A 25,737-nucleotide genomic window follows, 5' to 3' on the forward strand; every position below is an offset into this window, starting at 1 on the left:
GCCAGGGTTGAGAATTGCTACTATAACCTGCTGTGATGATTTTGAATCTTAAATGCTTTGGGAGGAGGACATGACCTTCATCATGTCCCTGACAGTAGTCTATAAATACTAATCTATACAAAAGCAAATAACCTGATTTTATATTACTTGTTCTTGATGAATATTTATTGACTTCTAGTGATTACTTTATTGCTTCATGATTTACTCAAGGACTTTTAATTTTCCCTAGGGCTGATGTCAAGCATATTGGTCTGTGATATATCTCTTTTTGTTTGTTTGTATCTAACATTGGAGCTTTTGTGCATCTCCAAGTACATGACATTTTTCTGTTTATTTCTCAAGGAATTTGGGTCAACTTGTGGGAAAGTTTAGAAAATTTCACTAGAGCCTCAGTAGCTTGACATCTTTTTAGTAGTTTGAAATGCTTAAAATGGCGAAAATTTCTCTCGCCATTTCTTTACTGTAGTATTTTTCTTAAGAAACCATTTTTTCCAGAATGAAGATAAATTTCACCTTAGATCATGCATGAAGAAACTTGTTTTAAATTGGAAGACTTTATGCTAATGACGTTTATGCTGTACAATATGAAGAAAAAAATAAGGCTCTCTTAAGAGTTGTTGTCATTTAAAATTTTTCACCTGGTAAATGAACCTGATTATTTTCTTTACACTTCTTAATGTCTCATGTTTATTCACGTGCGGCTCACTATAGAACGGCAGAGGCTAATTTGGCTTTGCTCTGTTACTGTTTGTAGTATGTTTCTGATTTCTTGTAAGTGTGGGTAGGAGGGAAGGAGGACATCGTAGTGTAGTATCTCTCTTACTTGGTAAGTCAGACTGGTCTGTCATTGATCCTTCTAACTTCTGTAGCTCTCACTGATTGGGGAACACCACACCCAGCCCCCTCCACATCCCTGTGCTGACAATCTCAGAGCTTCCAGAAATGAGAAATAGCCACCCCTCAACAAAGTGAGCAGTACCTGATGAGTAAGAGAGTTAAAAGATAAAATGAAGTGGTTTCAGTATATTTTCTGATACTTCTAGATTTGGTTGATTTTTCTAAATTGTATTTGATCTCTATTAAGTTTTCTTCCTTTACTGATACAGATTTTGAGCCATTTATTAAAGTCACATTCATATATCAAAATAGCAAATAATTTAGGGAAATGGTGCTTTTTTCTTTTTCTTAAATGTGAGGAATATTTACTTACATTGGTCTTTGGTTTTTAGTGTCCTTCTCTTTGTTTCCTTCAGTTAAGATCCCAGATGCAGCTTTTATTCAGGCAGCCCGCAGAAAACGTGAATTGGCCAGAGCCCAAGATGACTATATTTCTTTGGATGTGGAACATACCTCTACCGTCTCTGGTATGAAGAAAGAGAGTGAAGATGACCCTGAGAGTGAGCCTGATGACCATGAAAAGAGAATACCATTTACCCTAAAACCTCAAACATTTAGACAAAGGATGGCTGAGGAATCAAGTATGTGTATACCAATATATGAAGATTAGGATATTTTTCATTAGAATATAATATTATGAGAGAATCTCCATAAAAATGTAATGTGCTGTCTCACATTGTAGAGTGTTGATAACGGTTTTTAACATTGATTTGGTCCATGATATTATGACCTCTAAAAGATGTATCTGTATCAAAATGTTATTATCAAGGAGTGTATGTAATAATGTTTATTAATATCTGACCCCCTCTTGATCTTTTTTAACAGGTTTAAAAAAATGTGCAGTATCTTATTTTTAAAACATTGAAAACAATCATCACCTTTATAAATATATTTTTTCGACATGGAAGCATCTACAGAGATTTTCGATGTCGTGTATTAAAATCTTCCCTGCTGTAATAAAAAATTTCATCTACCCACAATGCTAAGCCTTAAAGGACTGTTTTCACATTTCTCATTTATAATATATGCATTTTACCAAGTTTTTTGTAACTTTTTTTTTTTTTCCAGGAAAAGACTTCCTTACAACTTACTTTTAAATATTTAGATTCTTAGGTAGTAATTGAGAGATTTTGATGAGAAAACCAAACATTTCATTCTTTCTCAGTTTTTTTACTGAGAAATATATAGGGCTGTAGTGTTTTGAGTACGGGTTCTGGAGTCAGATCCCAGGATCCAACTTCCAACTTCGTCATAGTCTTCAGACAGCTATTTAACCTCCCAATATCTGTGTTTCCTCACCTGTGAAATGAGGGCAATAATGGTGCCTTCTTCCCAGAATTATTGTGAAGAATAAATAACATGTAAAGTCGTGCTAAGCCTGTGTAGAATAAGGTCAAAAAATGTTGGCTGCTGCAATTAAAATGGAAAAATATTAAATGTTTACATGTGAACTTTTTTTCCCCCTAGTAAGTAGAAATGAAGAAACAAGTGAAGAAAGTCAGGAAGATGAAAAACAGGATATTTGGGAACGACAACAAATGAGGAAAGCAGTTAAAATCATAGAGGTAATCATTCTTTATACCATGTATATTAGATTCCTGTGGCTGCTATAACAAATTACCACAAACTTGGTGACTCAAAAGAACAGACGTTTGTCACAAGGCAGAGGCCAGAATCTGAAGTCAAGGGGTTGGTAGCACCTTGCTTCCTCCAAAGGCCCTGGGGGGTTGTGGGGAGCAGGTAATTCTTCCTTGCCTCTTCCAACTTCTGGTCATTCCAGATATTTCTTGGCTTGTGACTACATAACTCCTGTCTCTGCCTCTGTCTTCACGTGGCTTTTTCCATGTCTCTGCTGTGTGTTTTTCTCATAGCGATACTTGTCATTGGATTTAGGGCCCACTCAGATAATCCAAGATCCTTCACTTAATTACAACCACAAAGACTCTTTTTCCAAATAAGGTCATATTTGCACTTTCCAGGGATTAAGTCATAGATGTATCTTTTGGGAGGCCTCCATTCAACCTACTAGCATATTATCTTATTTTTCCACTAGATTATAAATACCTTGAGGGTATTATTTTTTTAATCTTTAATTTTATAATAATTGACAGTTTATATTGGACAGGTGCTTAAAAGTAAAGTTTAAGCCTCAAACTTTATTTTTAGACACCTGTTCTATATAATATAAATATATCCAATTTTCTCTTTGGAAACTGTTTTTTTCACTTCGCAATATAACAGACATCTCACTGCAATGGTGTATCTACTTCTACTGCATCTTAATGATTTCATAGCAATCTAGTGAATAGATGTATTATCATTTATATATTAAATCTCATGTGATTTCTCAGATAATTTTTTATTATAGTGAACCTTGTGGTAAATATTATACACAAATACGTTATACCTATATTATGATACATAACTGTGTTACATTTCTGCATACACAAATATAGCTTTGTGTTTTATTTAATTTTTAAAAAGATGTAAACAAAATAAATATCCAATAATAGGGGTCTTGGTGCAATACAGTAGGGTGGGACACTATGAATCGCTAAAAATTATATTAGAAACCAAAGCCCAAGAGGCTGAGTCAGGTGGATCACTTGAGTCCAGGAGTTCAAGCCTCGCCTGGGCAACATGACAAAACCCTACTGCTACAAAAAATACAAAAATTAGCCAGGCATGGTGGCACACACCTGTAGTCCTAACTACTTGGGGGCTGAGGTGGGAGGATTGCTTGAGCCCAGGAGCTCAAAGCTGCAGTGAGCCAAGATCGCGCCACTGCGCTTCAGCCTGGGTGACAGAGTGAGACGCTGTCTCATTTAAGACTAAAAACGACAACAACACTAAAGTCCAGATTTGTCCAGGCATAGTGGCTCACACCTCTTATTCCAGCATTTTGGAAGGCCAAGGAGGGAGGATCACTTCAGCCCAGTAGTTTGAGACCAGCCTGAACAATACAGTGAGACCTGAGCTCTACTAAAAACAAATAAAACTAGCCAAGCCTGGTGGGGCGTGCCTATAGTCCCAGCAACTTGGGAGGCTGAGCTGGGAGGATCACTTGAGCCCAGGAGTTGTGGGTGCAGTGAGCTATGATCACACCACTGCACTCCAGCCTGGGCAACAGAGTGAGACCCTGTCACTAAAAATGAATGAATGAATGTAAAGTTTAAACAAGTAGTGAGCTTTGAAACCTAACAAATGTACTGTACTTGGGGTTAAAAGTCCTAGGTTTGGGCTCTGGGTCTGCTGCCAGAATATAAGCTCTATGAGGTCAAGAATTGCAATCATAGTATACATCAGAGGTTCCCAAACACTCTCATTCATGGAGCCGTTAGTGTCTTGGTAATTTTATCATGATACTCGTAAGCCAAAAGAAGTACCAAACAATGCTATTTATTAAGTAGTTCAAAGAATTTTATACAATTTATGTCCTAAGAACTAACCATTTGGAAAAAAAAATACAGATAATTTGAAGGCAGAACATTTTATTTTATTTTAAATAACCAAAATTCCTTACTAATGAGATGTGTGTTCCTGTTAGGCATGCATGACTTTTCAAACCTTGGAATCAGATTGGATTCACTCTCATTTCCATGTTGATCTTCACACAATACTTGTTTTTATCATAGCGTCGTCCCAAAACCCAGCTCCACAAATATGACTTCATCAAAAGGAATGGAACCCATTCTGTTTTGTTTTATTTTATTTTTTTTTATGAGACAGTTTCGCCTTGTCACCCAGGCTGGAGTACAGTGGCATGATCTCGGCTCACTGCAACCTCCACTTCCCAGGTTCAAGCAATTCTCATGCCTCAGCCTCCTGAGTAGCTGGGACTACAGGTACACACCACCACGCCTGACTGATTTTTTTGTATTTTAGTAGAGATGGGATTTCATCATGTTGCCTAGGCTGGTCTCAAACTCCTGAGCTCAGGCAGTCTGCTCACCTCAACCTCCCAAAGTGCTAGGATTACAGGCGTGAGCCACCATGTCTGGCCATATGGAACACATTCTAATGTAACTGTGAACTAAAAGCTAGTAGTCCAACAGATGTTGAGTATTACGGTTTTTCCCTAAAAAATTTAAAATGTCTCACTACACCCTTTTAAATTTGCTAGGATGCCTTTGCACACAGTTTAGGAACCACAATATGCATACAATTTTGAATTCTGATTTCCTTGCTTGACATATTATAAATTACCTTCTCTTGTTTGTACATTGTTATAATAACTGATTTTATTAGCTACATAATATTCACTGGAGTCACTGAATCATAATCTTCTTAACCATTCTTCATTTTGGACATTTTAGGTTCTTTGCAATCTGATTTTTTTTTTATTAACAAATAAGAATCAGTGAATATTTAATTATTTTCCTCCTCTCCTTTCTTTTGTTCAGATGTATGTTTTGAACTATTCCTTTGTAATAATTTCCAAGAACTGTATTACTAATCAAGAGATGAATGTTTTTATGGCACTTAGTGTATTTTTCTCTATTGCCTTCTAAAGAAAACTTAGCTCAATCTGTAATGTCACCAATATCAGGGAATATTTTACTATAATCTTGCCCTCTTCAGGTGCAAGTATAGTTGGTGAAAATGGAATCTCACACTTACTTGATTTGCATTTTTATTGCTAACGTGAGTACATTTACTGATTCCTTTGTTGAAAATCTACCATTTGCCACCGTATTAGTTTCCTGTGGCTCCCGTAACAAATTACCGCAGTCTTGGTGGCTTAAAACAGTAGAAGTTTATTCTCTCTCAGATCTGGAGGCCAGAAGTCCAAAATCAAAATGTCAGTAGAGCATCCCCCATTTCCAAAAACTCTTAGAAGAGAATCCATTCCTTGAATCTTCTAGTTTCTGGTGGCTGTTGGCATGCCTTAGCTTGTGGCCTCATCTCTCTTTGTTCCATCTTCACATCTGCTTCTTCTCTTGTGTCCCAAAATTCCCTGTCTCTTAGGATGGAACATGTAATTCAGGCTCCATTGGGATAATCCAGGACATGCACCTCATCTCAAAGTCTTAATTACATCTTTTGCCATATAATGAACATGAACATGAATGTGAACATGTTTTCATGGGGTCACCATTGGCCTGCTACGGCCACTTACAACGTTGTACAACCTTTGCAGGAAGGAAGACAACTAAACAAAACAATTATAGTGAAATCCTACAGGTTCTGTGACAGAACTCTGTGCAGGGTCCTGAGGTGGCACAAAGGAGCAAGTGGATGGTCAAGTTTTATAGGAGGGAAAGTAAATGAGGAAGTTTGAGAAAGCCTTTTCGGAACTGGTGATATTTGAATGGGTCATTGACTGCAAAATATCAAGAGTGTTTGGAGATTTTGTAGGTATGTGCAGAGCTGGATGGGAGGCTTGGTGAGAATTGAAAGGACAAAAGATGATGCTTCATGGAAAATATAAAAAGAATAGCTAAGCCAGTGAAATTGGCTAAATGTCTGGTCACTTTTATTCATGTGTCTTTGTGTAAAATAGAGGTTCTTCAGCATCTTTTGAACATTCCAAGCATGGAGAAGCTGTGATTAGACAGAGGACGCTAATATGAAATATACCATTTTATAAGATATATGTTAGCAGTGCATTTCTTTACAAGGAACAGAAAACCCAAATAAGAATTTCTTGGCCAGGCTCGTTGGCTCACGCCTGTAATCCCAGCACTTTGTGGGAGGCCGAGGCAGGCAGATCACGAGGTCAGGAGATCGAGACCATCCTGGCTAACATGGTGAAACTCCGTCTCTACTAAAAGTACAAAAAATTAGCCAAGCGTAGTGGTGGACGCCTGTAGTCCCAGTCCCAGCTACTTGAGAGGCTGAGGCAGGAGAATGGCATGAACCCGGGAGGCGGAGCTTGCAGTGAGCTGAGATCGCGCCACTGCACTCCAGCCTGGGTGACAGAGCGAGACTCCGTCTCAAAAAAAAAAAGAATGTCTTAAAGAAAAGTAAAAACTTTATGTACATATCCTCCAGCAGACTTCCATTTACTTTTCATTGACTAGAATGGAGTTGGAGTTAAATAGGTACTTCAATCACGGAAATAGGTGTCAGGTCAGCCAGACAGGTCTGTCTGCTCTGCCAGTTAATATTCATGAAGGATTGTTGTTTCTTAAAGAACTGGATGACTTTCTGAGAGTACATTAGACCATAACCAAAATTAAGCTTCAAAACTAAACTTTTAAAAAATGTAATTTTAGAATTTGCTTCTTAAATATGAATTTAAACTTCTAAATTTTAAAACTGAATTTAAAACATTTTATTGGGACCATGAAAATTACAAAGACATGGAATTTTTTAGCTTGAAGAGACCTTGGATCATCCAGTCCCTTTTCATGCTGTTAATGTTTCGAAGGTAAATGAAATGGTTTTGTAAAATCTATTTTATTTTTTTAGGAAAGAGACATAGATCTTTCCCATCGCAGTGGATCTTCAAAAGTGAAGAAATTTGATACCTCCATTTCATTTACACCAGTAAATTTAGAAATTATAAAGAAGCAATTAAATACTAGGTGAGCAATACTTATTTTGAAATTTACATTTCTCCTAGATATTTAATACTAGAGATATAGCACTATATTCTTTTAGATTATTAAGTACTGATATTGAACAAACTTATAAGGGGAAAAAAGGATCTCCTGTGTTATCATACTAACACAATTGATTTCATTTTTGTATACAGTAGTCCCCCCATATCTGCATTTTTGCCTTCTATGGTTTCAGTTATCAGTGGTGAAACCATAGTCCGAAAATATTGAATGGAAAATTCCAGAAATAAACAATTCATATGTTTTAAATTGCATACTGTTCTAAGTAGTGTGATGACATCTCGAGCTGCCCTGCTTCATCCTGCCCAGGATGAGAATCATCCTTTTGTCCAACATCTCTTTGCTCTGTAAGCCAGCAGCCTGTTAGTCACGTAGTAACCATCTCAGTTATCAGATCAACTATTGCAGTATCACAGTGCTTGTGTTCAGGTAACCCTTATTTTACTTAACAATGGCCCCAGAGTGCAGGCGTACTGTATGTAATATATAAATTAAACTTTATCATAGTTATGTATGTATAGGGAAAAAACAGCATATATAGGCTTTGATATTATTTGCATTCACTGGGGGTCTTGGAACTTATACCCATGATTAAGGGGTGACTACCATAATGTCTTTTTAGTCTTTGTAACATATGTTACATGGTTAAAATCAGTAAATACAAAATTCTACTTTTTTATTTAATATGGTTATAAGCATTTTTCTATATTACCAAATAGCCTTTAATTTTTTAAAAAAACTATCATGCTTGTCCATATAGTTGTTATATCATAATTTACTTAAATATTTCTCTGTTGGACATTATGATCTAGAACAGGAGTCAGCAAGTGCCTTTTTGTGTAAAAGACTGGATAGTAAATATTTTAGGCTTTAAGGGCTGGATGGTTGCTGTTGTAACTGCTCAACTCTATGTTACAGCATGAAAACAGCCATAGACAATATGTAAACATATAAGCTTGGCTGCGTTCCAATAGAACTTTTTTTATAAAAACAAAGGGTGGGCTGGTAGTTTGCCAGCCCCCTAGAGTACAAAGATAACCTTGCATGAGGGATAAAAAAGAGGCAGCAGATCATTGATTTATTGTAGCATTTTATTTTATCTGGATAACTTTATTATATTTTATTTTTTGTTAACTAGGTTTTTTATTTTAAAAGGACCATACACTCTCATTGTTAAAACATAAAATAACCAGTGGAAAGGATATACAGAACAAAGTAAATTACCACCCTCCCTAGAGGAAACCATTGCTACCATTTTCTTATGTTTTCTTCCAGAGGTGGTCTATATATATTTCTTTACAAGCACATATATGCTTACATATTCTCCTGTTTTTATACAAAAAAGGAAGCACATTATGTACCCTGCTCTGTACCTAGCTTTTTCTACATAATATTTACTTACAAGTTCACTGCTATAGTCAGAAATATTCTACTTAACTAAAACATTTCATTAATAATGCCTACTATACATTATTATCTTGATTAATTTCTTAATTCTCACTGTCCTTTATATAAAGCAAAGAAAGATTCTGAAAGACAAATGCAAGAAAACTTGAAGAGAGAGTATTTGGCCTAAGCAGGTGCTAAAGGGTTTACTTTTATTGTGGTGTTCTTTGCTTATCTAGTCTGTACACCCAGATTTATATGATTGTCAGTTTCCTTGGTGGTCTTTGGAAATATTTGCATTAGATTCCTACTTTTGAAAAGTTTGAAAATAAACTAATTTTATTTTATTTATTTAGATTAACATTACTACAGGAAACTCACCGCTCACACCTGAGGGAGTATGAAAAATATGTACAAGATGTCAAAAGCTCAAAGAGTACCATCCAGAACCTAGAGAGTTCATCAAATCAAGCTCTAAATTGTAAATTCTATAAGAGCATGAAAATTTATGTGGAAAATTTAATTGACTGCCTTAATGAAAAGGTACATATCAATATATCATTTCCTGCAGAAAACCCCTTATGCAATTAAGAAAAGTCTAAATCTCACAATTAGATACTTTAGTATTTTTCCTACACATTTTTAAAATAAGATGATAATAAGCATTCTCTTAATGTTGGATATTCAAGTTTTTTGCAGTTATTTTATTATAAGTAACATTGTATAAAATTTTGTGTATAAATTTTTGTTACAATTTTATCTGTTTAAGGAAAATTCCTTGAAAATGAAGTCAGAGAAAATGAATTATTAAGTCTAAATATTTTAAGGCTTATGAAACATTACAAAATTGACCTCCAGAAAGATTGTGCCAGTTTTATTAGTTTACTAGATTAGGAATAAACGGATTTTGTTTTTACATATTCTATTTTGATCTCAAGCAAACTCTGGTTTTCTTCTTGTGAATTATTTGTTTCTTGTCTTTGCCCTGTTATCTTTGTGGTTATCAGTAGAGATTTTTTTTTCTTTTCTAGTTTTGTTAGAGTATGAACAATTCTTTATAGCTTAAAATTTTTTAATGCTTTATCCTGCTTGTTGTGAACTTACCAGTTTTGTCTTTTGAATTTGTTTGTAATGGTTTTCTTTAAACATTCAGATGTTTTGAGATTTTATTTTAGTTTTGATTTATGCATACTAAGTTCTTAAATTGGGGCCTTTAGTTATCCGTTTTTAAAAATAGATTAACCATTTCAATAAAGTATACTCTACTTTCCACATTATTTTTGTTATTTTTATTTCATTTATTTTTTTGAAGAGGGGGACAGAGTCTCGCTCTGTCACCTGGGCTGGAGTATAGTAGCACGATCTCAGCTCACTGCAACCTCTGCCTCCTAGGTTCAAGCGATTCTTGTGCCTCAGCCTCCTAAGTAGCTGGGACTACAGGCATGCACCACCACACCCAGCTAATTTTTTGTATTTTTAATAGAAACGGGGTTTCACCATGTTGCCCAAGCTGGTCTGGAACTCCTGAGCTCAGGCAATCTACCTGTCTCAGCCTCCCAAAGTGCTAGGATTATAAGCGTGAGCCACCGTGCTCAGCCCATATTATTTTTTGTTTATAATGAAAATGTTGCTAAACAATGGGATGCTTTGTCCCAATTGTTGTTTTAAGTTGGCTATCTTCTACTACCACTTGGTAGTTACTTTCTGAAGTATTACAATGTAATTTTCTTTTTTCATTCCTCCTTGAAAAATTACACTGTTAAAATTTTGTCAGCCTGTGCATTAATGTATTCATAGCAGCAGCTGTAGAGTATCAAAGGAGTAGGAGGAATTGTTGCTCCCCAAAATAGGAGCGTTTCAATTTCAACTAGTCTCATTTCTATATCACATCACAACTTTGTTACCTGTCTCTGGTTAGTTTTTCTCCATTCCCCAATTTTTCAAATTTCACCAGCTTTGAGTGCGCCCCTACCTACTTTCCACACCCTCAGCCTGTGAAAACATCTGTACCCTTCATTTGTTCCTATTCTTCTATCTCAAAAAAAATCTTCTATCTCAAACTTTAATGCATGTTCCTGACTCCATCCCATTTGTTTTTTTTTTTTTTTTTTTTTGAGACAGAGCCTTGCTCTGTTGCCGAGGCTGGAGTACAGAGTGGCGCAATCTCAGCTCATTACAACCTCCACCTCCAGGGTTCAAATAATTCTCCTGCCTCAGTCTCCTGAGTAGCTGGGATTGAAGGTGGGCACCACTGTGCCTGGCTAATTTTTGTATTGTTAGTGGTAGACAAGGGGTTTCACTATGTTGGCCAGGCTGGCCTTGAACTCCTGACCTCAGGTGATCTGCCCATCTCCCAAAGTGCTGGGATAACAGGCATGAACTACCACACCTGGCCCCCATTTAGTTTATCTATCTCTGATAATTATAACAGTTCCAGTAGACTAAGTCAATTTTCTGATTTTTAATATTAAAAGTATTGACAGCTAGGTCTGTTGCACACAATGTTTTACACTTGAAATGTGATAGTATTGGGAATGTTTCTTTGAGAATTAAGCATACAAATATGCTTATGTATCTTCTAAATAGTACTTTTGTGTATATATATATTTCGTTATCGATGACCTACAAAATATTACTTATATATGTATTTCAGATTATCAGCATCCAAGAAATAGAATCATCCATGCATGCACTCCTTTTAAAACAAGCTATGACTTTTATGAAACGCAGGCAAGATGAATTAAAACATGAATCAACGTATTTACAACAGTTATCACGTTAGTGTTTTCCTGTTCAATACAATTTATTATTCATTAAGCTAAATTATGTGAAGAATAAAATATTTTATTTTATAAACATGTTTTCATGTATTTTCCCACAAACCCTTTACCCACCAACTTCCAAAACTCAAAGCATTTAGAAATAGGACTTAAGAAAGTTTTAAATTAAGTCCAAGACTAAAAAATAAACATAACTTCCAATTATTTACTATTTCAGACAGAATATGTACATAGCCATGTAGAGAATGTTTTGAGACAAGTTCACATAATTCTTTAGACTCTGTCAGAAATCTAACTTCATAGTTTCAAAGTCCTTTTACAGATTGGTTCTGGTGAGTTTCAATACAGATTTGTCTTTAAGATTTCATTATACAAAATATGGATACCTCCTTTTTTTTTTTCCTCATTGATTTTGTACTTTCAGCCATATCTTCCATTGATTAAGGTGCTATCAGGAGATAGTGAAAGACAGTAACCAAGTAACTAGTAAATGCAAAGGCAAAATGACTTTCAGTGAAACACACAACCCTTAGTGGATTGTAAATAATGGTATTACATATTAAAATAAGAAATAATGTGAATAGAATACAGTAGTGCCTCTAATCTGCAGTTTTACTTTCCATAGTTTCAGTCAACAATGGTCCAAAATGAATGAGTACGGTACAATAAGATATTTTGAGATAGAGATACCCAACATTCCTATAACATACATTACGGTATATTGTTTTCATTGTTCTACTTTATTGCTATTGTTAGTCTCTTACTGTGCCTAATTTATAAATTAAACTTTATCATAGGTGTGTATATAGAGGAAAAAACAAATAGGGTTTGGTACTATATGTGGTTTCAGGCATCCACTGGGGTTCTTAGAATGTATCACCTGCAAATACATTCTAAGGGGATACATTCTAAGGGGGGGACTCCTGTATTGATAAAGCCAATATTTCTTGCATTTGGCTATGGAAAAAAACTAGTAACTACTGGAAAAGAATACAAGGAAACGAAACTTTTGGTAGAACTTTGCTGCTGTTCTCAACAATAGCAACAGTACACCAGCCAAAGTATGTTTTAGGTTAACATTTTCACCAGCCAAAATACATTTTAGGCCAATGAACCTCATGCCTATTAATATTGCAATAAAGAGTTAACACTGAAATTTCGTTGCATAATTAATTGCAAAATTTAAGCATATTTGTGTATTTACTTATGCATATATGTTTATACATCCATGATGTTACCTTTATTTTCAAAGCATTTTATTTTTTTCTTTTGAGAATTTGTAGTATGAAGTCAATTTTATTTATTAACAGGCAAAGATGAGACGTCCACAAGTGGAAACTTAGCACTAGATGAAAAAACTCAGTGGATTTTAGAAGAGATTGAATCTCGAAGGTACCTATATAAAGTGAAGATTTAAAGAAAGCATCATTGAGGAAGTACTTTTCACTACTTAAATATAATTAACCACATGATGTCATGAAGTATACCTGATATACATTATTAATTTGTGAAAATAAAATAGAAGCAAAATTTAGTAAAACCATCCTTGACTGCTTTAAAGACACATGAGTATATTTGGATCAGTTAAAAGGAATGGGTAAAATGACATTTATCAGGCTGGGAATTGCTTGTAACTCTGGGGAAAAGAAAAGAGATCAGCCTGTTACTGTGTCTATATAGAAAGAAGTAGACATAAGAGACTCCATTTTGTTCTGTATTTGAGATGCTATTAATCTGTGACCCTACTCCCAACCTTGTCCTTGCAAGAGACATGTGCTGTGGTGACTCAAAGTTTAAAGGATTTTGGGCTGTGCAGGATGTGCTTTGTTAAACAAGTGCCTGAAGGCAGCTTGCTGGTTAAAAGTCATCACCGTTCTCTTAATCTCAAGTACTCAGGGACATGTAAACTGCCAAAGGTCGCAGGGACCTCTGCCTAGGAAAGCTAGATATTGTCCAAGGTTTCTCCCCATGTGATAGTCTGAAATGTGGCCTCGTGGGATGGGAAAGACCTGATCGTCCCCCATCCTGACACCCGTGAAGAGTCTGTGCTGAGGAGGACCAGTACAAGAGGAAAGAAGACCTCTTGGCGGTTGTTGGCAGTTGAGATAGAGAAAAGCATCTGTCTCCTGCCCGTCCCTGGACGATGGAACATCTCCGTGTAAAACCCGATTCTATGTTCTGTTTACTGAGAAAGGAGAAAACCGCCTTAGGGCGAAAGGTGGGACTTGCTAACGCAATGCTGCTCTTTATGCACTAAAAAGGTTTATAAAGATGTTTGCATATGCATATCAAGGCACAGCACTTTTCCTTAAACTTATTCATGTCACAGAGATCTTTATTCATATGTCTTACTGCTGACCTTCTCCCTACGATGATCCTATTATCCTTCCACTTCGCTTTTTTCTAAGATGATAAAGATAATTATCAGTAAATACTAAGGGAACTCAGAGACCAGTGCCGGCGTGGGTCCTCTGTATGCTGAGCGCCGGTCCCCTGGGCCCACTTTTTCTTTCTCTATACTTTGTCTCTGTGTCTCATTTCTTTTCTCAAGTCTCTCGTTCCACCTAATGAGAAACNAATCATCCATGCATGCACTCCTTTTAAAACAAGCTATGACTTTTATGAAACGCAGGCAAGATGAATTAAAACATGAATCAACGTATTTACAACAGTTATCACGTTAGTGTTTTTCCTGTTCAATACAATTTATTATTCATTAAGCTAAATTATGTGAAGAATAAAAATATTTTTATTTTTATAAACATGTTTTTCATGTATTTTCCCACAAACCCTTTACCCACCAACTTCCAAAAACTCAAAGCATTTAGAAATAGGACTTAAGAAAGTTTTAAATTAAGTCCAAGACTAAAAAATAAACATAACTTCCAATTATTTACTATTTCAGACAGAATATGTACATAGCCATGTAGAGAATGTTTTGAGACAAGTTCACATAATTCTTTAGACTCTGTCAGAAATCTAACTTCATAGTTTCAAAGTCCTTTTACAGATTGGTTCTGGTGAGTTTCAATACAGATTTGTCTTTAAGATTTCATTATACAAAATATGGATACCTCCTTTTTTTTTTTCCTCATTGATTTTGTACTTTCAGCCATATCTTCCATTGATTAAGGTGCTATCAGGAGATAGTGAAAGACAGTAACCAAGTAACTAGTAAATGCAAAGGCAAAATGACTTTCAGTGAAACACACAACCCTTAGTGGATTGTAAATAATGGTATTACATATTAAAATAAGAAATAATGTGAATAGAATACAGTAGTGCCTCTAATCTGCAGTTTTACTTTCCATAGTTTCAGTCAACAATGGTCCAAAAATGAATGAGTACGGTACAATAAGATATTTTGAGATAGAGATACCCAACATTCCTATAACATACATTACGGTATATTGTTTTCATTGTTCTACTTTATTGCTATTGTTAGTCTCTTACTGTGCCTAATTTATAAATTAAACTTTATCATAGGTGTGTATATAGAGGAAAAAACAAATAGGGTTTGGTACTATATGTGGTTTCAGGCATCCACTGGGGTTCTTAGAATGTATCACCTGCAAATACATTCTAAGGGGGATACATTCTAAGGGGGGGACTCCTGTATTGATAAAGCCAATATTTCTTGCATTTGGCTATGGAAAAAAACTAGTAACTACTGGAAAAGAATACAAGGAAACGAAACTTTTTGGTAGAACTTTGCTGCTGTTCTCAACAATAGCAACAGTACACCAGCCAAAGTATGTTTTTAGGTTAACATTTTCACCAGCCAAAATACATTTTTAGGCCAATGAACCTCATGCCTATTAATATTGCAATAAAGAGTTAACACTGAAATTTCGTTGCATAATTAATTGCAAAATTTAAGCATATTTGTGTATTTACTTATGCATATATGTTTATACATCCATGATGTTACCTTTATTTTCAAAGCATTTTATTTTTTTCTTTTGAGAATTTGTAGTATGAAGTCAATTTTATTTATTAACAGGCAAAGATGAGACGTCCACAAGTGGAAACTTAGCACTAGATGAAAAAACTCAGTGGATTTTAGAAGAGATTGAATCTCGAAGGTACCTATATAAAGTGAAGATTTAAAGAAAGCATCATTGAGGAAGTACTTTTCACTACTTAAATATAATTAACCACATGATGTCATGAAGTATACCTGATATACATTATTAATTTGTGAAAATAAAAATAGAAGCAAAATTTAGTAAAACCATCCTTGACTGCTTTAAAGACACATGAGTATATTTGGATCAGTTAAAAGGAATGGGTAAAATGACATTTATCAGGCTGGGAATTGCTTGTAACTCTGGGGAAAAGAAAAAGAGATCAGCCTGTTACTGTGTCTATATAGAAAGAAGTAGACATAAGAGACTCCATTTTGTTCTGTATTTGAGATGCTATTAATCTGTGACCCTACTCCCAACCTTGTCCTTGCAAGAGACATGTGCTGTGGTGACTCAAAGTTTAAAGGATTTTGGGCTGTGCAGGATGTGCTTTGTTAAACAAGTGCCTGAAGGCAGCTTGCTGGTTAAAAGTCATCACCGTTCTCTTAATCTCAAGTACTCAGGGACATGTAAACTGCCAAAGGTCGCAGGGACCTCTGCCTAGGAAAGCTAGATATTGTCCAAGGTTTCTCCCCATGTGATAGTCTGAAATGTGGCCTCGTGGGATGGGAAAGACCTGATCGTCCCCCATCCTGACACCCGTGAAGAGTCTGTGCTGAGGAGGACCAGTACAAGAGGAAAGAAGACCTCTTGGCGGTTGTTGGCAGTTGAGATAGAGAAAAGCATCTGTCTCCTGCCCGTCCCTGGACGATGGAACATCTCCGTGTAAAACCCGATTCTATGTTCTGTTTACTGAGAAAGGAGAAAACCGCCTTAGGGCGAAAGGTGGGACTTGCTAACGCAATGCTGCTCTTTATGCACTAAAAGGTTTATAAAGATGTTTGCATATGCATATCAAGGCACAGCACTTTTCCTTAAACTTATTCATGTCACAGAGATCTTTATTCATATGTCTTACTGCTGACCTTCTCCCTACGATGATCCTATTATCCTTCCACTTCGCTTTTTTCTAAGATGATAAAGATAATTATCAGTAAATACTAAGGGAACTCAGAGACCAGTGCCGGCGTGGGTCCTCTGTATGCTGAGCGCCGGTCCCCTGGGCCCACTTTTCTTTCTCTATACTTTGTCTCTGTGTCTCATTTCTTTTCTCAAGTCTCTCGTTCCACCTAATGAGAAACACCCACAGGTGTGGAGGGGTAAGCCACCCCTTCATGTAACTAGAAACTGTTCCTAATTATAATTACCCCCTCTTCAGAATCTGGTTAGCCCATGGGAATGTCCTAACTGGGAATGTCTTAGAAGAAAAAACAAAAAAACAAATGGAGAACTACCAACTCAAACTAATGAAACTAAAAATGTCGAAAATATTAATAACATTGTGCACTGATATATTTTTGACCATTTAAAATAAATGATAAAATTACTTATTTTCAGCAAGAGGTAAAAAAAAAAATTAAGCATTTCAGCAAGATCTATTTACTTTTGTTTATTTTTGGTTTGTTGCAAAATATAGGACAAAAAGAAGACAAGCAAGGATGCTTTCTGGGAATTGTAACCATCAGGAAGGGACATCTAGTGATGATGAACTGCCTTCAGCAGAGATGATTGACTTCCAAAAAAGCCAAGGTCAGTTACCAAGTTTCTAATATATCATGGTTTGAGTTTTGAAATGGTGAGAAACGCTTTGCTGTGATTGCCCTTAATAAGTATGTAAGCTATATAAAACAGTTGGTTAAATTCAGAAAAAATGAAACACATTTTTCCTCTGTAAGACTCTCTTCCTACCTCTGAATAATGGAGTAAAATGAAGGAAGGAGCATTGTGAGTATTCTTGTATCTTCATAGTTTTTTCTCTTAGACTTTCTCCTATTACTATTGAACATCTTCATTTCACTTCTTTACCACACATAGTTTCTATATTGTCATTTTTAACTTAAAACATTTGAATTTGGTGAAACTTTAAATTTGGGTTCTAAGGGAGATTTTGTTCTGTGTAATCTTAGACAAATGTCTTGTCCTCCCTAAATTTGATGTTGTTTTGCCTGTAAATAAGTAGACTTTACCTATATGGTAGGGAAGATAGCTACGATGGTAAAATGAGATTAATGTATTTCTATTGGCATATAGCAGGGGTATATATGGTAGCTTTTATTAGTGTTGATATTGTTACTTTGTTGCTAAAGTGATTTTTTTAATAAAAATTTATGTTAATATAAAAGGACGGAATTTTAGCTCAATTGATTACAGTCTGGCATGACCATGTTTTTAAGGAAGCATACTTAAAGTTCACAACTTAAAATGCATAAAGAGACTTATTTTGTTTACAGGTGACATTTTACAGAAACAGAAGAAAGTTTTTGAAGATGTGCATGATGACTTTTGTAACATCCAGAATATTTTGTTGAAGTTTCAGCAATGGCGAGAAAAGTTTCCTGACTCCTATTATGAAGCTTTCATTAGTTTGTGCATACCAAAGCTTTTAAATCCCCTAATACGAGTTCAGTTGATTGATTGGAATCCTCTTAAGGTATTTATGCTTCATATGTGAAAATTTATCCTGATTACATTAGTATACTTAAATTCCCTTACTATTATATTAGCTATTAAATACCTTACCCTTACAGTTGGAACTGAAATTTAGAGCTTTGGAACAATAGTCAGAAAATGTGTGCTTTCAGCTACATTCTTTTCTTGGCTCTCACTTGACTTTTAGGCTGAGCATCATTAACATCAGTAAAGCAAACACATTTTTTTTAGCTTCTTATACATTAAATTTAAAATCCTCCCAGAAAGTATAAGGTACTGTTGGGTTTGGAGAAAGTAGATATAAAATCCTTGTTTCAAGAATTCTTGAGTTGGAGATGACATACTGGGAGGAGTTGCTTACGGTGGCATTGAGGAGGTGGAATGCAAGCCTTTGAAGGGTTTATGGGATAAACAGGATGAATCAGAAAGGGAAAGGTGTTTCCTAAAGGTATAAAGGGAGAAATATTAGTTCAGGAGCTAGAAATTGCAGATATTTAGATCCTAAGTTAAGAAATATAAACTCTATTGAGTGAATTTGACTGACTAAAAGAAAAAAAAAAAGAAATATGAACTCAGCAACTGTCTACTGTGTAATAGAACCTTTAACTAAATCACATACAAATTACATATTTATGCTTATGAGAATTGAAGGGGCCAGAAATAAACTTTGCTTGAAATGGATGAATTTTTTTATAAACAAATTCATTCATGGCTGTTTCAAGTGCCTAACAAATGTATATTTTGCTCCTAGCAGAGTACTTGCCACGTGGTAGGCTCTAAAGGCTCCGGCACACACTAGGTGGTTGTTGAGTGTTCGTTGTGTAATTGAATACATGAAATGTGGCTTGTTATGCTACTTAGACACCACATCTCAGTCATACTGTCCTACCATCCTGCCTAGCCTTGGTGGTCTAGTGTTAAAACAGGGAATTAGTCTCCTCTGATCCTTAGAAAAGCTCTGGTGATTATTGAAAAAAACAATAACTATTTTAAAATACACTAATGTTGAAGGATTTCTTCATAACTTTTATCGTTTTCTTTGTAAGTTGGATTCCACAGGTTTAAAAGAGATGCCATGGTTCAAATCTGTAGAAGAATTTATGGATAGCAGTGTAGAAGATTCAAAGAAGGAAAGTAGTTCAGATAAAAAAATCTTGTCTACAATCATCAACAAAACAATTATTCCCCGACTTACAGGTACTGCTTCATAACCTTGATAAAATTAAATTATTTTCTGACAGAGTATATAAGGTTGTTAATTTCAGTTATATTCACAAAGTTTTTTCATAAGTTTTTAAACACAAGGAAATGTTATATGTAGTAAAAATCAAGAGCTGTCAAATGTAAGCTGGTTAAAAAATATGTGTTTGTACAGGTGGTTGGCTACCAAACTGCTAATACTCAGATTGCTTCTAATCTTCATCTGGTGTATCATTGGCAGTTCCAACAGTTGACCCTTCTTTCTTCCTAGACACACTGTCTTTACTTGGCTTCCAAAATACCACACTTTTAGTTTCCTGCCCACCTCTCTGGTATTTGCTGTCTGCTTGTCACCTCTGATTTCCAAGTGCTACAGTATCTCAGGATTCAGGTCGCTTACCTTCTCTTTTCTGTTTACCTTCAGTCACTCAGTATTTACAGTCAGTTTAGTGTTTGTGGCGTTCCTGCTGCTTTTGTGATGCTTCAGTCATTTTCTAGCACGCTTCCATCCATACTTCATACGTCCTTTTTTCCCTTCTCTAATTATGTTTCTTATCGTTTTCTTTAAAAAATATTGCTTCATCTGGGAGTGGTGGCTCACCCCTGTAATCCTGGCAGTCTGGGAGGCCAAGGTGGGTGGATCACCTGAGGTCAAGAGTTCAAGACCAGCCTGGCCAACATGGTGAAACCTCGTCTCTACTACAAATACAAAAAAATTAGCTGGGCGTGGTGGCAGGCACCTGTAATCCCAGATACTTAGGAGGTTGAGGCAGGAGGATTGCTTAAACCTGGGAGGTAGAGGTTGCAGTGAGGTGAGATCGTGCCATTGCACTCCAGCCTGGGTGACAAGAGTGAAACTCCATCTCAAAAAAAAAAAAAAATTGCTTCGTTTCATTCACATTTGCCATTAGCAACTATGAGCACTTAACATTAATGCTTGTGCTTCAGACCTTAGCGTGAAGTCTTTTGTTTTACCTATGTACTTGATAAGGATCCGTTGCACTGTGTCACTGAGAAAGAAATTTGACAGCAAAGACGGCAAAACTCTTATTTAATTTTTTGTGTGTTTTTGTTTTTGAGACAAGGTCTTCCTCTGTCACCCAGACTGGAGTACAGTGGCGCAAACATTGCTCACTGCCGTCTTGAATTCCTGGGGTCAAGTGATCCTCCTGCCTCAGCCTCCCAATTAGCTGGGACTCCAGGCGCATGCCACCACACCCAGCTAATTTGTAAAATATTTTTTTAGAGACAAGGTCTTGCTGTGTTGCACAGGCTAGTCTCAAACTCCTGGCCTCAAGAGACCCTTCCCCTCAGCTTCCCAAGGCACTGGGATTCTAGGCATGAGTCACCATGCCCAGCCTAGAAGTTGGAAGCAATCAGCCTTATAATTGCTTCTTAGGCAACTTGATTATAAGATTTTGGCTGGGGTGCAGTGGCTCATGCCTGTAATCCCAGCACTTTGCAAGGCCGAGGCGGGAGGATCACTTGAACACAGGAGTTCCAGACCAGCCTGGGCAACATGGTGAAACCCCATCTCTATTTATAAATTTAAAATTTTAAAAAAAAAATAAAACTTTCAAGATTTTATTTCAATGAAACTTATGGTACATTTGTGGGGTATATTAGAAAGTTACTATTTTTAACTAGCTCTACTAATGATAGAATGCATGTGCCTAATTTAAGCACTCTGCTTCAAAAATCTAAATACTAATGATGAAACAGTCCCACAAAATAAGTAGCTTTGTGAGAAATTAACACTGACTGAGTCCCAATAGTGATTGAATTCTACATATGTTTCGAAGATAGCACTAACAGAGTGTGCTAATGTATTGGTTGTCCAGCAAGAGAGAAAGAGAGGAATCAAGAATGGGTCCATGGGTTTCGGCCTGAGCAACTGGAAGGACAGAGGTGCCATTTCCTGAAATGAAAAAGTCTGACAGGAGTAAGCTTAATGTGGGGAGCTGTATTAGCAGCTCAGTTTGAGACTTGTTGAGTTTGAAGTATCTGTAATCTAAGTGGAAATGTCACGTCCGTTGTTGAATACATGAGTCTTAAAGGAGGAGGTCCAGTTGGAAGGTATAAGTCTGGAGTTTATCCACATGACATTTATTGATGGCATTTAATGTATAAAATTGACTTTGAATACCGAAACAGAAAAGAGAAGGTAAGTGACCTGAATCCTGAGATACTATAGCACTTGGAAGTCAAAGAGATGACAAGCAGACAGCAAAGACCAGAGAGATGGGCAGGAAACTAAGAGTGTGGTATTTGGGAAGCCAAGTAAAGACAGTGTTTCTAGGAAGAAGGAAGGGTCAACTGTTGGAATTGTTGATGATAAGTCAGATGAGGATTAGAATCAATCATGGGAGTTTGCTATGTGAATGTCATCTGTGATTTGCTAAGAGCGCATTAGGTAGACTGATAAGAGATAAGGCCTAATTTAAGGGAAATCAAGAACAAGTGAGAAGAGAGAAACTGAAGATAGAAGTTTAGATAGTACTTTGAGGAATTTTGTCATAAAAGATAGGAAGGAAATGGAACAATACTAGAGGAGGAAGTAGGGCTAAGGGGGATTTTTTGTTGGTTTGTTTGTTTGTTATTATACTTTAAGTTCTGGGGTACATGTGCAGAACGTGCAGGTTTGTTACATGGCTGTACACGTGCCATAGTGTTTGCTGCACTCATCAACCTGTCATCTACATTAGGTATTTCTCCTAATACTATCCCACCCCTAGCCCCCCGACCCCTGACAGACCCTGGTGTGTGATGTTACCCTCCCTGTGTCCATGTGTTCTCATTGTTCAACTCCCACTTATGAGTGAGAACATGCGGTGTTTGGTTTTCTGTTCTTGTGTTAGTTTGCTAAGAATGATGGTTTCCAGCTTCATCCATGTCCCTGCAAAGAACATAAACTCATCCTGTTTTATGGTTGCATAGTATTCCATGGTGTATATATGCCACATTTTCTTTATCCAGTCTATCATCGATGGGCATTTGTGTTGGTTCCAAGTCTTTGCTATTGTGAATAGTGCTGCAGTAAACATATGTGTGCATGTGGTCTTTATAGTAGCATGATTTACAACCCTTTGGGTATAGACCCAGTAATGGGATCGCTGGGTCAAATCATATTTCTAGTTCTAGATCCTTGAGGAATTGCCACACTGTCTTCCAGTGTGGTTGAACTAATTTACACTCCCACTAACAGTGTAAAAGTGTTCCTGTTTCTCCACATCCTCTCCAGCATCTGTTGTTTCCTGACTTTTTAACAATCACTATTCTAACTGGCATGAGATGATATCTGAATGTGGTTTTGATTTGCATTTCTCTAATGACCAGCGATGATGAGCTTTTTTTTCATATGTTTTTTGGCTGCATAAATGTCTTCTTTTGAGAAGTGTCTGTTCATATCCTTTGCCCACCTTTGATTTTTTTTTTTTCTTATGAATTTGTTTGAGTTCTTTGTAGATTCTGGATATTAGCCCTTTGTCCCATGGATAAATTACAACAATTTTCTCCCATTCTGTAGGTTGCCTGTTCACTCTGATGATAGTTTCTTTTGCTGTGCAGAAGCTCTTTAGTTTAATTAGATCCCATTTGTCTATTTTGGCTTTTGTTGCCTTTGCTTTTGGTATTTTAGTCATGAAGCCTTTGTCCATGCCTATGTCCTGAATGGTATTGCCTAGATTTTCTTCTAGGGTTTTTATGGTTTTAGGTCTTACATTTAAGTCTTTAATCCATCTTGAGTTAATTTTTGTATAAGATGTAAGGAATTTTCCAGTTTCATCTTTCTGCAAATGGCTAGCCAGTTTTCCCAACACCATTTATTAGATAGGGAATCCTTTCCCCATTGCTTGTTTTTGTCAGGTTTGTGAAAGATCAGATGGTTATAGATGTGTGGTGTTATTTCTGAAGCCTCTGTTCTGTTCCATTGGTCTGTGTATCTGTTTTGGTACCAGTACCATACTGTTTTTGTTACTGTAGGCTTGTAGTATATAGTTTGGAGTCAGGTAGCATGATGCTTCCAGCATTGTTCTTTTTGCTTAGGATTATCTTGGCTACGCCAGCTCTTTTTTGATTCCATATGAAATTTAAAGTAGTTTTTTCCAATTCTGTAAAGAAAGTCAATGGTAGCTTGATGGGGATAGCATTGAAGCTATAAATTAGTTTGGGCAGTATGGCCTTTTTCACGATATTCTTCCTATCCATGAGGAAGGAATGTTTTTCCATTTGTTTGTGTCGTCTCTTACTTCCTTGAGCAGTGGCTTGTAGTTCTCCTTGAAGAGGTTCTTCACATCCCTTGTAAGTTGTATTCCTGGGTATTTTATTCTCTGTATAGCAGTTGTGAATGGGAGTTCACTGATGATTTAGCTCTCTGTTTGTCTGTTGTTGGTGGATAGCAATGCTTGTGATATTTGCACATTGATTTTGTATCCTGAGACTTTGCTGAAGTTGCTTATCAGCTTAAGGAAATTTTGGGCTGAGACAGTGGGGTTTTCTAAATATACAATCATATCATCTGCAAACAGACAATTTGACTTCCTCTTTTTCTAATCAAATGCCCTTTATTTCTTTCTCTTGCCTGATTGCCCAGGCCAGAACTTCCAATACTGTGTTGAATAGGAGTGGTGAGAGAGGGCGTCCTTGTCTTGTGCCAGTTTTCAAAGGCAGTGATTCCAGTTTTTGCCCATTCAGTATGACATTGGCTGTGGGTTTGTCATAAATAGCTCTTATTATTTTGAAATGCGTTCCCTCAGTATCTAGTTTATTGAGAGTTTTTAGCATGAAGGGCTGTTGAATTTTGTCAAAGGCCTTTTCTGCATCTGTTGAGATAATCATGTGGTTTTTGTCTTTGGTTCTGTTTATATGATGGATTACGTTTATTGATTTGCATATGTTGAACCAGCCAAGCCCACTTGATCATGGTGGATAAGCTTTTTGATGTGCTGCTGGATTCGATTTGCCTGTATTTTATTGAGGATTTTTGCATCGATGTTCATCAGGGATATTGATCTAAAATTCTCTTTTTTTGTTGTGTCTCTGCGGGGCTTTGGTATCAGGATGATGCTGGCATCGTAAAATGAGTTAGGGAGGATTCCCTCTTTTTCTATTGTTTGGAATAGTTTCAGAAGGGATGGTACCAGATCTTCTTTGTACCTCTGGTAGAAGTCAGCTGTGAATCGTCTGGTCCTGGACTTTTTTTGGTTGGTAGGCTATTAATTATTGCCTCAATTTCAGAAGTTGTTATTGGTCTATTCAAGGATTCGACTTTTTACTGGTTTAGTCTTGGGAGAGTGTAAGTGTCCAGGAATTTATCCATTTCTTCTAGATTTTCTAGTTTATTTGCATAGAGATATTTATAGTGTTCTCTGACGGTAGTTTGTATTTCTGTGGGATCAGTGTTGATAGCCCTTTATCATTTTTTATTGCGTCTATTTGATTCTTCTCTCTTTTTTTCTTTATTAGTCTGGCTAGCGGTGTATCTATTTTGTTGATCTTTTCAAAAAACCAGCTCCTGGATTCATTGATTTTTTTTGGAGGGTTTTTCATGTCTCTATCTCCTTCAGTTCTGCTCTGATCTTAGTTATTTCTTGTCTTCTGCTCACTTTTGAGTTTGTTTCCTCTTGCTTCTCTAGTTCTTTTAATTGTGGTGTTAGGATGTTGATTTTAGGTCTTTCCTGCTTTCTCTTGTGGGCATTTAGTGCTGTAAATTTCCCTCTACACACTGCTTCGAATGTGTCCCAGACATTCTGGTACATTGTGTCTTGGTTCTCATTGGTTTCAAAGAACATCTTTATTTCTGCCTTCATTTCGTTATGTACCCAGTAGTCATTCAGGAGCAGGTTGTTCAGTTTCCATGTAGTTGTGCGGTTTTGAGTGAGTTTCTTCATCTTGAGTTCTAATTTGATTGCACTGTGGTCTGGGAGACTGTTATGATTTTCGTTCTTTTGCATTTGCTGAGGAGTGTTTAATTATGTGGTCAATTTTAGAATAAGTGCAATGTAGTGCTAAGAAAAATGTATATTCTGTTGACTTGGGGTGGAGAGTTCTGTAGATGTCTATTAGGTCTGCTTGGTCCAGAGCTGAGTTCAAGTCCTGGGTATCTTTGATAATTTTCTGTCTCGTTGCTCTGTCTAATATTGACAGTGGGATGTTAAAGTCTCCCACTATTAATGTGTGGGAGTCTAAGTCTCTTTGTAGGTCTCTAAGAACTTGCTTTATGAATCTGATCGGAGTGCTCCTGTATTGGATGCATACTTATTTCGGATAGTTAGCTCTTGTTGCATTGACCCC

At 36.4% G+C, this 25,737-nt stretch overlaps 1 protein-coding gene across 4 annotated transcripts in view; it reads left to right on the top strand.

The window, feature by feature from the left end:
• GCFC2 (GC-rich sequence DNA-binding factor 2) overlaps positions 1-25,737 on the top strand; it is a 57,399-nt gene that overhangs the window by 6,891 nt on the left and 24,771 nt on the right. For all 4 annotated transcript variants that reach the window (XR_001888619.1, XM_017889209.1, XM_017889206.1 and 1 more), the window contains exons 3-11: positions 1,254-1,478; positions 2,365-2,462; positions 7,312-7,427; positions 9,206-9,392; positions 11,503-11,626; positions 12,940-13,021; positions 17,234-17,346; positions 18,048-18,247; positions 19,293-19,443. Coding sequence is in view for 3 of the 4 variants with exons in the window: in XM_017889209.1 (XP_017744698.1) it covers positions 1,254-1,478; positions 2,365-2,462; positions 7,312-7,427; positions 9,206-9,392; positions 11,503-11,626; positions 12,940-13,021; positions 17,234-17,346; positions 18,048-18,247; positions 19,293-19,443 (1,296 nt within the window). In the remaining variant the exon portion in view is untranslated. The remainder of the gene's footprint in view (positions 1-1,253; positions 1,479-2,364; positions 2,463-7,311; positions 7,428-9,205; positions 9,393-11,502; positions 11,627-12,939; positions 13,022-17,233; positions 17,347-18,047; positions 18,248-19,292; positions 19,444-25,737) is intronic.

This window comes from Rhinopithecus bieti, unplaced genomic scaffold (assembly GCF_001698545.2).
Source record: "Rhinopithecus bieti isolate Rb0 unplaced genomic scaffold, ASM169854v2 scaffold_18746, whole genome shotgun sequence".
In the NCBI taxonomy this organism is placed as follows: Eukaryota; Metazoa; Chordata; class Mammalia; order Primates; family Cercopithecidae; genus Rhinopithecus; species Rhinopithecus bieti.